A 13,786-nucleotide genomic window follows, 5' to 3' on the forward strand; every position below is an offset into this window, starting at 1 on the left:
TGGAGCTAGTGTAAATAGCTTTTGCCAACAAGGGACGCTATTTGCACTTAGTGCATCTTAAGCAATTAAACAGACATTGTGGGTCAATCTGTTTAGTTTCTGTAATATTTGTCGAAGAACATCTCTTCTGGGTCTTGTGAAGAGTTACAATTGTATTTTAATCATAACTCTCAAAGTAGCTTTTGCAAGTATGGACTTGCTACTACTAATAGATACAATCCCGTAGCAGATCTAGGCAGGTGGAGCAGGGGGAGGTGGAGGGTTTCAGAGTAACTCTGTTTGTGCCCTGCAGGACTACAGCAAACACTGAACCAGACTATTTAAATGCTTTTTAAATGACTATTTAAAAGCAATCTCATTGGCCTATGCTGATTCACCAGCCAATCTGCTTGTGCCATGCAGTAATGGTGTGATTGCTTGCATTATTTATGTAAAGGATCTATCAGCCTGCGCCATCATGACCAAACTATTTGTTCTTCAAACATAATCACTCCTCCTTTAAGATTATATGATAATGTGTTTGCTTTTATTGTCATGTTGGTATTGAGTAGGGAAGAACTTTAGCATTATCGTAATTGATATGGAACCTTATAAGTAACAGACAGCACCCCAGGAATTGGATCATAGCCATTATATGTGATGTGTTTTTATCCCTTGGGCACACGCTCTTGTAAACCAGTATTCATTTCCCTTTAAAGGTCAGATTGCCCTGGGTATACAAACAGCAGACAGGTTAAGAGGACCTCCTTTTTGAGAACTCTGTAAGAGAGCTACTGAAGTGAGTTTGTCCCTCATTAGATACCAGGTATAAAGGCTATGTGTTTAGCTAAGAACATTTAGGCTTCTACATAAAGGCCAGTCTGGCAGTGAGTATAGAGCCTCAGGGTTTTGCTGTGTACCATCATAATGAGCAGCTTCAACTCTGGCTCAGATGACTCATCTCAGCAATACTTCATCTGAGTCACTGCCCACAGTTCTGTTCAGCTTTTGTTCTGAGGAAACCTCAGTAATAACCCAGTGCCATTTAAACACACATTTGGAATTAAGAATGGGTTTGCTTGTAATTCATGAGTGTGAACTTAAACTAAACTGTCAGGATTCTAAATTGGAATGACAAGAAGGAAATTTGTATTAGCCCGACAAAACAACATAATTTTGATAAATTATGGCTATTTATCCCCTGATATATTAAAGGGGAAAAATGTATTAAAAGAGAAAAGAAACTCATCTATAACATGTGAGCAGGATTTGATATCAGCACTAGAGGGACAGCTGCAATCTATTTGTCAGCTTGGAATGAATACTGATGTTGTCTAATTATCAGTCAAACCAGTGCCCACATACAGTCCATCTTGCTGACATCCTTGTGTGGAGTCTGTGTGAAGAAGAGCTTTGTAAACTCTTGCAGAGTCTCTAGGGTGTAATTGCTGGGGGATACATATACCGTATGCATAAAACATATCTGCTGTCCTTTGCAATAAGACTTAAATATAGAGGTCTAGAGATCAACTTGGCATGGTGGGCTTAAATTTGAGATATACAGAACTGCAAATTCTCATTAAATATTGGCTGTTGCAAAATATGTAGAGAGAGGGAGCTCCCAATTATTATTTTTTAATGTAACAAATATGAATAATAAAAATTCTGGAGATCAACTTAGCATGGTAGGTTTGAATGTGAGATACAGAACTGTAAAATAAGATATCAAATGCATCTCAAAACTAATGGCTATTGCAACAAATAATTCCACACACACATTTGTAAGTCTGTCTTTGTGAGCACATGGATGTTGTTGGATTATTGAAAAGTATAACTCTGTTACCCTAAACAAAAAAAATTAAATATTTCAGTGATGCTTTGGATAACCTATATTTAAGCAGTGGCTGCAGTGAGCTCATTTGATGGTGCCTCACAAGGTCAGCTTCTCGCCGGAACACAGCAGTGAAGCGCCACATTCACAATAGCAGCTTGTGATGCTGTCCCCTGAAGAAGTGCTTTTCTATGGTGAGAAACGTCTGTCAGGCTTGTTTAGACGGTGACTATTCAACGGTCTGAATCAGAATCAGAAACAGAAGCTTTATTGCCAAGTATGTTTGCACACACAATGATTTTTTTTTCCAGTACATGGAGACAACAACAGTATACAGACAGTAAAATAAAAAATAAAGAATAAAGATATATGAATAAGATCTACACGTGTGTATATACAGTGCTCAGTGTAAATGAGAGCACCCCCTTTGAAAAGTAAAATTTTTAACAATATCTCAATGAACAAAAAAATTTTCCAAAATGTTGACAAGACTAAGTTTAATATAACATGTTTAACTTATAACATGAAAGTGAGGTTAATAATACAACTTAGATTACACATTTTTCAGTTTTACTCAAATTAGGGTGATGCAAAAATGAGTACACACCACAACAAAAACTACAACATCTAGTAGTTTGTATGGCCTCCATGATTTTTACTGACAGCACCAAGTCTTCTAGGCATGGAATGAACAAGTTGGCGACATTTTGCAACATCTATCTTTTTCCATTCTTCAAGAATGACCTCTCTTAGAGACTGGATGCTGGATGGAGAGTGATTCCCAACTTGTCTCTTCAGAATTCCCCATAGGTGTTCGATTGGGTTCTGATCAGGAGCCACTGAATCACTTTCACCCTGTTCTTCTTCAGAAATCCAACAGTGGCCTTAGATGTGTGTTTAGGATCATTGTCACGTTGGAAAAGTGCACCAAGACGACCAAGGGCACGGAGTGATGGTAGCATCTTCTCTTTCAGTATAGAGCAGAACATCTGTGAATTCATGATGCCATCAATGAAATGCAGCTCCCCGACACCAGCAGCACTCATGCATCCCCACATAAGGACACTGCCACCACCATGTTTCACTGTAGGCACCATGCATTTTTCTTTGTATTCCTCACCTTTGTGACGCCATATAATTTTAAAGCCATCAGTTCCAAAAACATTTATCTTGGTCTCATCACTCCAGAGTACATGGGCCCTGGCAAAGTCTAGGCGGGCTTTTTTGTGCCTGGGCTTTAGGAGAGGCTTCTTTCTTGGACGGCACCCATGCATGCCATTCCTCTGCAGTGTACGCCGTATTGTGTCATGGGAAATAGTCACCCCGGTTCTACTTCTTTAAATAACTGCAGTGAACTTGAATGTCGATTTTCTTCAACCCTTCTCATCAGAAGACGCTCCTGTCGAGGGGTTAACTTCCATGTATGACCTGGACGTCTCTGTGAGATGGTTGCAGTTCCATCTTTTTTTAATTTGTGTACCACTTTTGCTACAGTATTCTGACTGATAAGTAGAGCTTTGCTGATCTTCTTGTAGCCTTCACCGTTCTGGTGTAAAGAAATTATTTTATTTCTCAGGTCTTGTGACATTTCTCTTCCATGTGGTGCCATTGCTGACAGCATGAAATTGGAAGGGGTTTTAACACCCTTTTATAGTCAACTGTCTGCTGGACACCTGTGTAATGAATAATCAGACTCACCTGTGGTTGAATTCTTGTTAAATTAGACATTTGTAGTCTAAAATTTAACTTTGCTCCAGAGACTTTCAGTGGGGTGTACTCATTTTTGCATCACCCTAATTTGAGTAAAACTGGAAATTTTGTTCTCTAAGTTATATTATTAACCTTACTTTCATGTTACAAGTTAAACAGATGTTATATAAAACTTAGTCTTGTTAACATTTTGGAAATTGTTTTTGTGTTCATTGAGATATTGTTTAAAATGTTACTTTTCAAAGGGTGTGTACTCATTTACACTGAGCACTGTATAATATAGGCGAGCCAAGACCTCTCCCTTACAGTTACTAAAACGCTGTTGCTTTGCCGGTTCATCGCAATCTCACAAAGTTCCATTATAATCAATGAAGCTGCCAACAATGCACAATAAATCTCTTACTTACATCATGTCTACATTTTGTTTGTTAATGAGAGGTTTCACGAGCCTGCCTAACTCAGCACTGAATAAAAACTCTGGTGTTTTGAGTGGTTAGTGGATTCTGACTAACTTAAACACCTCTGATTGGCAATTGCGTTCAAGAGATCAACAACTTTGCCTGTGATTGGCTACATTGCTCACTGCTGCAAAACACGTTGTAAATAGATACATTTGACGTTCTTCAGAGTGCAAACACAAATATGCACTGGAGCGTTTGCCAAATCTGTTTCGACAATATATTATTACAGTATCAACTGAGGTGCTCTTCTTTGCGTTTGAGGGTGCTTAGCAATGACGTCTTATCTGCATTACCCTTGATTTCCAGTTTTACTTCTGTAGAAACCATGGAAACAACATGTTTTGATACATTATGTGTTTTATTAGACAGGTGAGAAACTGTTTGGATACCTTTATCGAGAGAAAACTAATAATTGATATATAACTCTTATTTTTTTATACTTGTTTATACCATTCCTCAGAGACAACACTATTTTCACAAATAGCTAACAGCATAATCAGAAAGATCTTTATTTGTAATAATAGTAATACACCGTTTTCTCCACCATACATTGTATTTTAAAAGAATTCTGCCCTGCTCTGGCTCTCCTGTTTCCCTGCTGGTTTTGCTCAGCCCCATGTCACTTGTGATCCCTCCCAGCCCCCCTCTCCCACCTCCTCTGACAGCAGATCCTCAGTCCCTCCTCTGCTGGTTCCTTTTAGCTCCTCTTCATCTACATTGCTATGAGGATCTGCAACGGTTTTTCAGGCCACCAGCTCCACCTAGTCCAGAGGATCCCCTGGCTTCGCCTCCAGCCTCTGAACCCATCACTCCACCACTGCCTGTTGACCTATCGGCTCCACCTTGGCTCCTCCCTCCATCGTCTCCACTAGAAACCATCATCTTGGCTGCTCTACTGGGCTCCCTCATCCCACCAGCTCCACCTTGGTCAGACATCATCCTGCCTGCACCTTTGGCTCCGTCTTCCCCCCGGCTCCACCTAAGTCTTCAGGCTTCCTGGTACCACCGTGAACACTTATCGCTGCAGATCCACCTCGGCCTCCAGTGCCAGCAGCGTTGCATGGGCTCTTTGTTTTGTCAGCTCCATCTGGGTCTCCATCTCCAGCAGCTCCTTTTCTGTCAATTGTCCTCGGGATGTCATCTGCCCAGTTTCCACTTTAGCTCTTCCCTCAACTCTGCCCTGGGGCTTCATACTGGCTTGTTTCTGGACCTCCATCTGGCTCCTCCTGTTCCTGGCTCCCCCTTGGCTCCTCCCACCCTCCACTCCCCCATGGACTTATGTGTTGGGCTATTTGAGTCTCCATGATGTGCCTTTCGGGAGGAGGCGTACTGTTACATGTATGTGTTTTGGTTCTGTTTTCCCTGTGCCTGTCGTTTGACCCAGTTTCTCAGTTTATTTGATTAATCATCCCGTTCACCTGTGTTCTCATTAATTATTTTGTTAGCTCTTTTGTTTGCTCTGTGTATTTAAGACCTTAGTAGTTAGTTCCCTGTCTGGTATTGTTTGTATGTGTAGTTTTGATTCTATTTCTCCTACGTGTTCTCCTTTTTCTTTAAGAAGACCCTGTCATTTCTCCGACTCATGCATGTATTATGACATGTGACAGCTATGTCTTTGTTATTGTTTTGAATAAACAACCTCTTGCGGGGATACTTACATACCATGCCTTTACCCCTCAAACAGACCTTTAAAGTCTCCCTGAAATCAAAATGTAAGTTTTTTAGATTTTAATATGAATATGTTAGCCTTAATGTTATGAATAAGCTGGTGTGTTCCAAAACAATTACAAAATTCACATTTAGGAGATATAAGCATTCAAAACTTAGTCTCTCACTTCCGCTAAAATGGATCACGGATTTTAATGACATCACATCGCACTTCAGCTTCTCATCAAATTTCCTGTCCAATCAAATGCTCTCTAGAATCTGAAGTCCCGCCTCCTCCTACGCCATTAACAGACACTGAAGTTGCAGCTGAAATCAGTCATTTGTTCACACATTTATTAGGTTCTACATGATAAAGTAGGGGCACTATATAGGGGATAGGGAATGATTCAGACAGTATAAATATACTTTTCACTGACGCGAATGAAGTCCATTTTCGCGTTAGTGTAACGTGAACCAATGCGGAGCGAGCACAGTCTGCTATGGCCCAGGGACACGAGAGCACAGAGCAGATCATATCCGCGAGTCGTCTCAGACCACAAAAGGTATCGGACCCATTTAAATTCTGCACAGAATGCTATATTTTAAAGTGATATAGAGGAGATTAGGAAGCTAAACGGTTAGATATTAAAAGGAAACAGAGGTTTTACGGGGCTGTTCAATATTTCGCCCTGTCTTCCTGTTTTAGTTGAAATTATGTCAATACATTGAATAATGCTACGCGTTCCAAGACACTTCAGCGGGCCTTTAAAGGTGTGTCAGAAAGTGAGGACCAGCCAAAGGGGGTGGTAGATAGATAGATAGATAGATAGATAGATAGATAGATAGATAGATAGATAGATAGATAGATAGATAGATAGATAGATAGATAGATAGATAGATAGATAGATAGATTTACAATACATTACACAGTATATGGGAATACTAAAGTACTTTCTACTTCAAGCGTCCAAACAAATTATACAATAAAATATCTCCTGCTAAAGTATGTTTGTGACAAATGACTTTTTGTCCTTGTCATGAGATTTCAGACACAGTTCAGCCGTATGAGTTTACGTTGGGAGTGTGCTGTTCTGCTGTGAATTTCAAGAAGGCTAAGATGAGTTCAGGAGTCTCCCCCGATGTCTCTGGCCTCCAATTTCCTTCAGTCTGGTTGTCTGACACAAGGCAGAATCCTTGCTCGGAGGAAGACTGATAACATGGAAAGGCATCTCACAGTTTAAAGTAACAAATGAAAATGCCATTGCCGGAGCAGATATCTGTCACTCTTCAATGCACACAAATGGTTTACATCTACCAAATGTCTCATGCATAATCCCAAAATTGTAATATTGCAATGTATTTATATTTTTTTTCTGCAGAAAAAGAACCAGAACAGAACCAACATAAATGTATTGCAGATATCATTAATGTTCTTAATGACAATAATTTAAAGTGACAACATAAATCAAGATAAATGACAGTCTGATTTGAAAAGAAATATCAGAAGTCCAAGTCCTGACTGTCCACTGGAGATGGAGGATGTGATAAAGCTGCTGATAATACTGAATGGACCTTATATAGGTGTAGTATTCCTATTGGTAGATGTGGATCAGCTGATGCAAGCATGATTGACCTGACCTGCCAGAACTAACGCTACGCTTGATTTTGTGTAATTCTATTAAAATATCTTGTCTGTAATGTCTGAAATCTTAGATAAACACTTGCTGGTTGATTTGGGAACACCAGTCACATGCTATGCTTCAAGACTGTTTGGTTTGTTACATTGTGCTCTTTAATATACATAGACTTGCTAATTAAGCCCATCGAATTCTAATGATGTGGCTATGAGAGGACTCTGTCAGCTTAGAGGAAGGTGCATTCTGCAAACCCTCCACTCTACAGCTGTGTCAATAACTAAAGGTCTGGCATGATCTAATTAGTCAAGTTTTATTGTAGTATTTTTGCCTCATTGAGCATCACATATGAATTTATAATCAAGAGGAAGAATTTTTTATTTTTTAAACTGATGGAATTTTTCATTTCATTTTATTTCATTTTTCATTATAGCATATGATAGCATATATGAACCGGAAATGCCAATATTGTGTGTTAAGTTCCCTGCTGGAAAATCCAGCATTTCTGCTTGGATAAATGCATAAGGTGTCTTGCATGCTAGGACCAGCCTGGTTTGCTGGTCTCCAAAAGATCAGCACTATACTAGCTCTAACCAACATAAACCAGCCTAGAAATCATGTTGGATTTTTGTTACACAGTATTAACTTATTGGTTATTGAACTATTGTATAAAAGTGATGTCGCAGTTTTAATCTTGCTATTCATCTGAATATCATGGCTTACTTTGTGTATTTTTTGCTTCACCAATGAAATCATTCCAAACAAAACCACAGCAGAATCAACTGGCCATTTCTGAATTTGAGCATCACACAGTAGAGGCGTTACTCAATGAGCAGTTGAATGATTCGATTGAGTGAATAATTCAAATTGTGTCATTCCTGAATGCAACGTTTTGGAATGAATCAGTTGATTTATTTACTCACTTATTGAGACACTTCTTTTGTACCTGAATTAATCAGCATTTTCAAACAAATTTGGTTGAGTGAAGGATTCAGTGTGTTTGCTCATAAAAACACTTGTTTTGTTCCGTGTTTTTGAACAAATTTGTTAAGTGAAGAATTCAATGACTCGCTCATAGAGTTTGCGTGTGAAATTGCATAACCTCTACATAGTACTTCTTTTGAAGTGAATTAGTAATTACTTTGTGAGCATTAAAAAAGTATGTTATAGTATTCGTGTGGTATGATTGGAATCCACATGCACTACATTTGTCATGTTGACCTACCTTCACTGCCATATACAAATCCACTCCCATGGCCTCATAGGATAGTAAAATGTCCAATGGATGCACACTTTAGAATTTCGTTGGAAATAGTAGATCATCCGGGTACTTACTGTTTTATGAATACTGTCAATTCAGACATACTACTTTTTTCAAAAACTGTTTTTTGACTACTATATAGTAGGAAAGTATATTGGTCAATTATGCAGTCTTTCTGGGACTTTCTGAAACCCGGACAAATGGAGTGGTACAAAAAGTGAAAAGTCTCAGTGCTGTTGGACTGCTATATCAATGCTCTCAGAATGCTGCAAATCTGGGGACAGGAACTAACTGTTGGATGTGTGATTGGAAAATGCTTTGCACTTGCCAGCATACAAAAGCATATGAGATCAGAGCTAATTGATCTCCACATGTATGGACCTACAGTCATTAATTAAGCAGAATCATATTCCGCAAAATTCTTAGTGGCCGCTGTTGTGTTCTTTTGAATAACCGCACAGAGAGAGAGAGAGAGAGAGAGAGAGAGAGAGAGAGATGTCTAGCACTGTAATTGGAGTTCCAGTTCATATGAGCTGAGATATTATTTTTGAAAGTCCAAATGCTAACTCTAATGAAGCTTTTTACAAAGCCCTTTTGATAAAGCGCTGATGATAAGAAGAACTTGGCTGAAAAGTGCATTTTACATTTTAAATTATCTCTAGGTGACATTGCCTGGTCTCTTTGCCCCAGTTGTGTTCTCTCAGGAACTATTCCACCTTGCTCTTCCAGGTAAAACAGATGCAGAGGGGGCTGGTCATCCATCCTGCAGCAGGCAGGCTCCCATCGAGCTGTTCTCATCTCCAGGTGAACGCTATAGTGGAGCTGATAGTGCCTCAGACACAGTCAAGGACTCTGCTGGCCTTGCACTTATCTCAAGTTGCTATTCAGGAGAAGTGCTTGTGTGCAGTGATACACGTAGAACAAAGACAAGAGTCGACCAGGTCAAAAGCATATAACATTTTGAATGTAAGTGTTGAATAATATATTTTTAAAATGTTATTTATAATTTTTTTATAATAATTTTATGAAAAGTAAATTACTGTTATGGTACTTCTTACAGTCGGCTGACTTAGACTTAGACAAGTATTTTTATTATTATTATTATTATTATTTTATCTATTATATTGTGCGTGTATATGGGTGTGTGTGTGTAACTTTTTTGCAACGACTTTGTCAGCTGTCTGAGACTCTTCTCCAGAGTGGAAGTGCTATACTTGGCTTGCAGGTATGTTTATATTGTCATGGTTATAGACTCTAATTTTGATATTCTGGTTTGTTTCCTTTTAGTTCCTGATTCTCTGCTCTGTTTAGTTTCAGTTTCCTGGGTTTCTGATTATGTCCTTGTTTGTTTCTGTACTGTAGTTACTGATTATCCCCAGCTGTGTCTAGTTTTCAGTGTTTTTATACTCCCTGTTTGGTTATGTCGGTTATCGTCTTCTTAATTAAAGACTCCTTGAATGTTGTATCTGCATCAGTTGTCTTGGATTGTGATAACACAACACGTTACAGGATAACCGACGATTAAAACAAGTAAAAAGAAGAAACAGAGACCAACCAGCTGTGCATCTCCTCCTCGAACAAAGGACTTTGGTGGAGTATTGGGTTGAGTGCTCCTGCACAGCACTTCCCCTCTCACAGTCTGTGAGCCAGAGGCAGCCACCGAATCCATCCTGGAGCCATGATATCAGTCCCAGAGTCTACCCATGCTGCCCAGTCTATCCCAGAGCCAGGAGAGGACCACTGATATTGCTCATTGTTAGTTTATGTTATCCAATTAACTATTGTAAGTAATCTTATTATAAAGTGTTACTGAACTACTTCTGCCAGTGTTTTTTTCTTTTTTTTATTGGCCAGCTAGTGGATTGTCAGATCATTTTTTTTTAATACTTTCATATTCTGTAAATACTTTGAGTGAGACTTGAATGTCGTTCAATCAGTGCCCACTTGAATAAGCACTGCCATTTTGTAACTATTTTGAGGTATCAATCTATATAGTGCGGCTCAGAAAAAGACCCAGAAGCCTGCTTCATATCTGTGCTGATGGATGCCTCTAAACCAGAGACAAATGAAAGGATGACTTGTGTTTTAATGTGCAGAGATATATGGGAGCTCTGGGAGAGCGAGAGACGGAGACAAAGCAGCAGTCTTCTTGAAGGCAATGTCACCATGGTTAATGCACATTAGTACGCCAACCGACAAAGCCTCTGACATTCATTGATAAGGCACAGATGCCTGAGGGAAACTGATGGAATGTGAATGTGTCTAAAATTGAACCGAGGGTTATGGCGTGTATCTTGGCAGAAAAACTTTTTTCTCATCTTGAGTGAAGGACACAGTCAACCCACCCATAGTAATGCCTCCTACTAAAATCAAAAGCATTGGCTGAATGACTGTGGCAGGACGAAAGACAGGAAGTGTCATGCACATTTTTGAGCCAAGTGTATTTTAAATGCAACTTCTGAAATATATATATATTACCATTAGTCAGGTTTTATGATTACATTTGCATGTTTAAATCTTATAAACATTGTGGCAGAAATTACTTATTCTCATTCTCATGACTGCCCTCATGACTTTTTTAAATTGAAATTAATTATTAGATCCTTTCATATGGAACTCAATGCTGTGTCAGTTGCTGACGCTACGGGAATGCATTCAGTGTGTGCCAGTGTCTGAATCACGTGTGAAATTACATCAATTGAATTGGCTATAGCAGTCGCATGACATCGCTGGCACACCAGCATGTCTATAAAAGAGTGTCTGCATAAAACATAATCAGATTCTTTGTCTTCAGGAAGCCGCTTTGTTTGTTGTTTTCGTGTGAAAAGATAGGAATTTTTTTGTTTGTCTTTAGAATTCAAATATATGATTGCAAGCAGTAAAAGTAAAGTTTTTAGAACTTGTGCTTCGCCATGTCCCCATTTTATTATGGGAGATGACACACACAAGCTCTGTGTCATTTGTTTGGGAACAAAGCATGCTCGGTCATCTGGTTGCACTCTCTGTGATTGCATAACATTGAAGAAGCTCCGCTCCCACCTGGCTCTCTTCATGGGGAATGGTAGTTGCACCTCACGACTTGTGGGTTAAGCTCATGACCCGCTCCACAACTAGACTCAGTCTAGACTAGACTAAGTCACTCCAACTAGACTCAATGAGCGTTTCCTGGCAGGTAATTGACACTTTGCCCTCGTGAGCTGTGGTAAGTTCTGTGCCTCTATAGGTGCTAAGTGTCTGATCACTTGGTACGCATATTGTATGGCAACCCGAGGCAGTCCATTTGGGTTGAACTATGCTTGGTTTGCAAGTCACAGCTAGTGGGCAGGCATTTGTTCAGTATGGCGTAGTGGGTATTCACATTCCCATAGCGTCAGCAATTGACACAGCATCTCATTCCCTTCAAAAGGGGATGTCTCTGGGTTACATATGTAACCTGGTTCCCTGAGAAAGGAAAGAGATGCAGTATCCTGTTGCCATACTTCAGGTATCCTTACACATCTTCCTTCAGACAAATTGAAGTTGCTGATGTTTTATGCAGGCACTCTTTCATAGACATGCTGGCATGCCAGTGACGCTATGCGACTGCCGTAGCCAATTGCATTGGTGTGATTTCACACGTGCTTAGGGCACTGGTGCGTGCTGAAGGCATTCCTATAGCATCAGAAACTGACGTAGTTTCTCGTTCCCTTCTCAGGCAACCAGGTTACATACATAACCCAGAGATGATTTGAACATTTTATTTTTAGAATTTGATGACAAACTTTTCCCGCATTATTTTTCCCTGCTTTATCTTATCAAGCACACCAAGCAACCCAGGACACTGGGACTGTCACTGGTGCACAATCTCATGGCAATTTGTAACTATTTTACATTTTGGTGAATGGGTGGCTAATTCATACGAATTTGTACAATCTCGTTTGTACATTTTCAAATGATCTGCTTATGCCCCAGTGTCGGTTATGTTTAAGGGGTGTACCTTCATGTTTTTTTTGTTTTGTTTTGTTTTTTTTTAAAAATTGTACATTTTGTACAGTTCACATTAAATTAATGAATACGAAATAGCCACCCTGTAAAATAGTTATGTTTTCCTGTGAGATCAGGTTGGGTATTGATGGAATAAGTGTTCAAACACTTTATAAATATGAAAAGGATCCCCTCTTTACATGGATTTGCTGAAAGTGAACTAGGTCAATATGGAGCCAAGCATTGAACATGACATATAAGTTTGTTTTTCCTCTAGTGCAGAAAGCATGGAGTTCAAGGAGGGAAAGACATAAACAGGTTGTTTGTTTACAGATAAAGATTCTAATTACAAATCAAGCACTCTGAAGACAGCATGCTAATCATGCCTTCCTATTCCCCAGTGAGTTCGGCTGGTGCTATATGCAGTGTTTTGGCATCCGTGGTAATTTCCTGGCTCTGAGAAGTCATTACCCATTTGTCAACAAAACCACCTGGTGCCATGCAACACAACAGACACGCCCAGTACTGCATATCTCCACCATCTCTCCTGCACTTTCATCATGTAAAATGGGACTTTTCTCTTTGAATAAGCACACCAGTAACTTAACTTTATCACATCAGTAGCTAAAGCTGATAACAATTGCGTGCACTTTCCACTTATCAGTTGCTGACTGAATGTGTTTTCTCTCATGCATTTTACATTGATATTACTAGCATCCTTAAGTACTTTGTTAGTATCCTCTGATCATTTATAGGAGGCTGAGAGAGTCTCATAATGGGCTACAGCATGTTGGACTGAGTGAGATGCTGGCGACTGACATAACTCTGGGCTGCTAAACAAAAGGATGGATGAGTGATTTCGAGGTAGGTGAGGAGAAAGATTTAGTGAGACTATCTATCTATGTAAATACTACCAAATGTATGGTTTTTGCAAGTAAAAACTATGAATTACAATTTAATTTATGGTTTTAAAAATATATATATAAAGACATTCTCAGTGTTCCCCTCGTTACACATCACATATGATTACATTTTTATAAATTATTTTGTTTCTTCTTATTTATTTTTTTATCTGTAATGTATATTAGTGTGTTTGTGCTACATCTTATGTTATTTAGTTAATGTTTATTGCATTATTTTAGTGTCGTTTGTTACCTTGATGGTGTTTTGTGTATGACCCTGGGCACAGTCTGTGTGCACAGTCTATGCTTACAATGAACTCATTACATTTTATGGTAAAAAGGCAGATTTTAGGATTTAAAGTAGATATATTAACATTATCTCACTTAGTGAAAAATAG

General features: G+C 39.1%; 1 protein-coding gene across 2 annotated transcripts in view; it reads left to right on the plus strand.

Annotated features, from left to right (window-relative positions):
* LOC125258452 overlaps window positions 1-11,748 on the plus strand; it is a 34,492-nt gene extending 22,744 nt beyond the window's left edge. For both annotated transcript variants that reach the window (XR_007182623.1, XM_048175397.1), the window contains 3 exons: window positions 9,253-9,489; window positions 9,701-9,748; window positions 10,033-11,748. Coding sequence is in view for 1 of the 2 variants with exons in the window: in XM_048175397.1 (XP_048031354.1) it covers window positions 9,253-9,489; window positions 9,701-9,748; window positions 10,033-10,314 (567 nt within the window). In the remaining variant the exon portion in view is untranslated. The remainder of the gene's footprint in view (window positions 1-9,252; window positions 9,490-9,700; window positions 9,749-10,032) is intronic.
* Window positions 11,749-13,786: the final 2,038 nt, after the last annotated feature.

Source organism: Megalobrama amblycephala, linkage group LG22, assembly GCF_018812025.1.
Source record: "Megalobrama amblycephala isolate DHTTF-2021 linkage group LG22, ASM1881202v1, whole genome shotgun sequence".
Lineage (NCBI taxonomy): Eukaryota > Metazoa > Chordata > Actinopteri > Cypriniformes > Xenocyprididae > Megalobrama > Megalobrama amblycephala.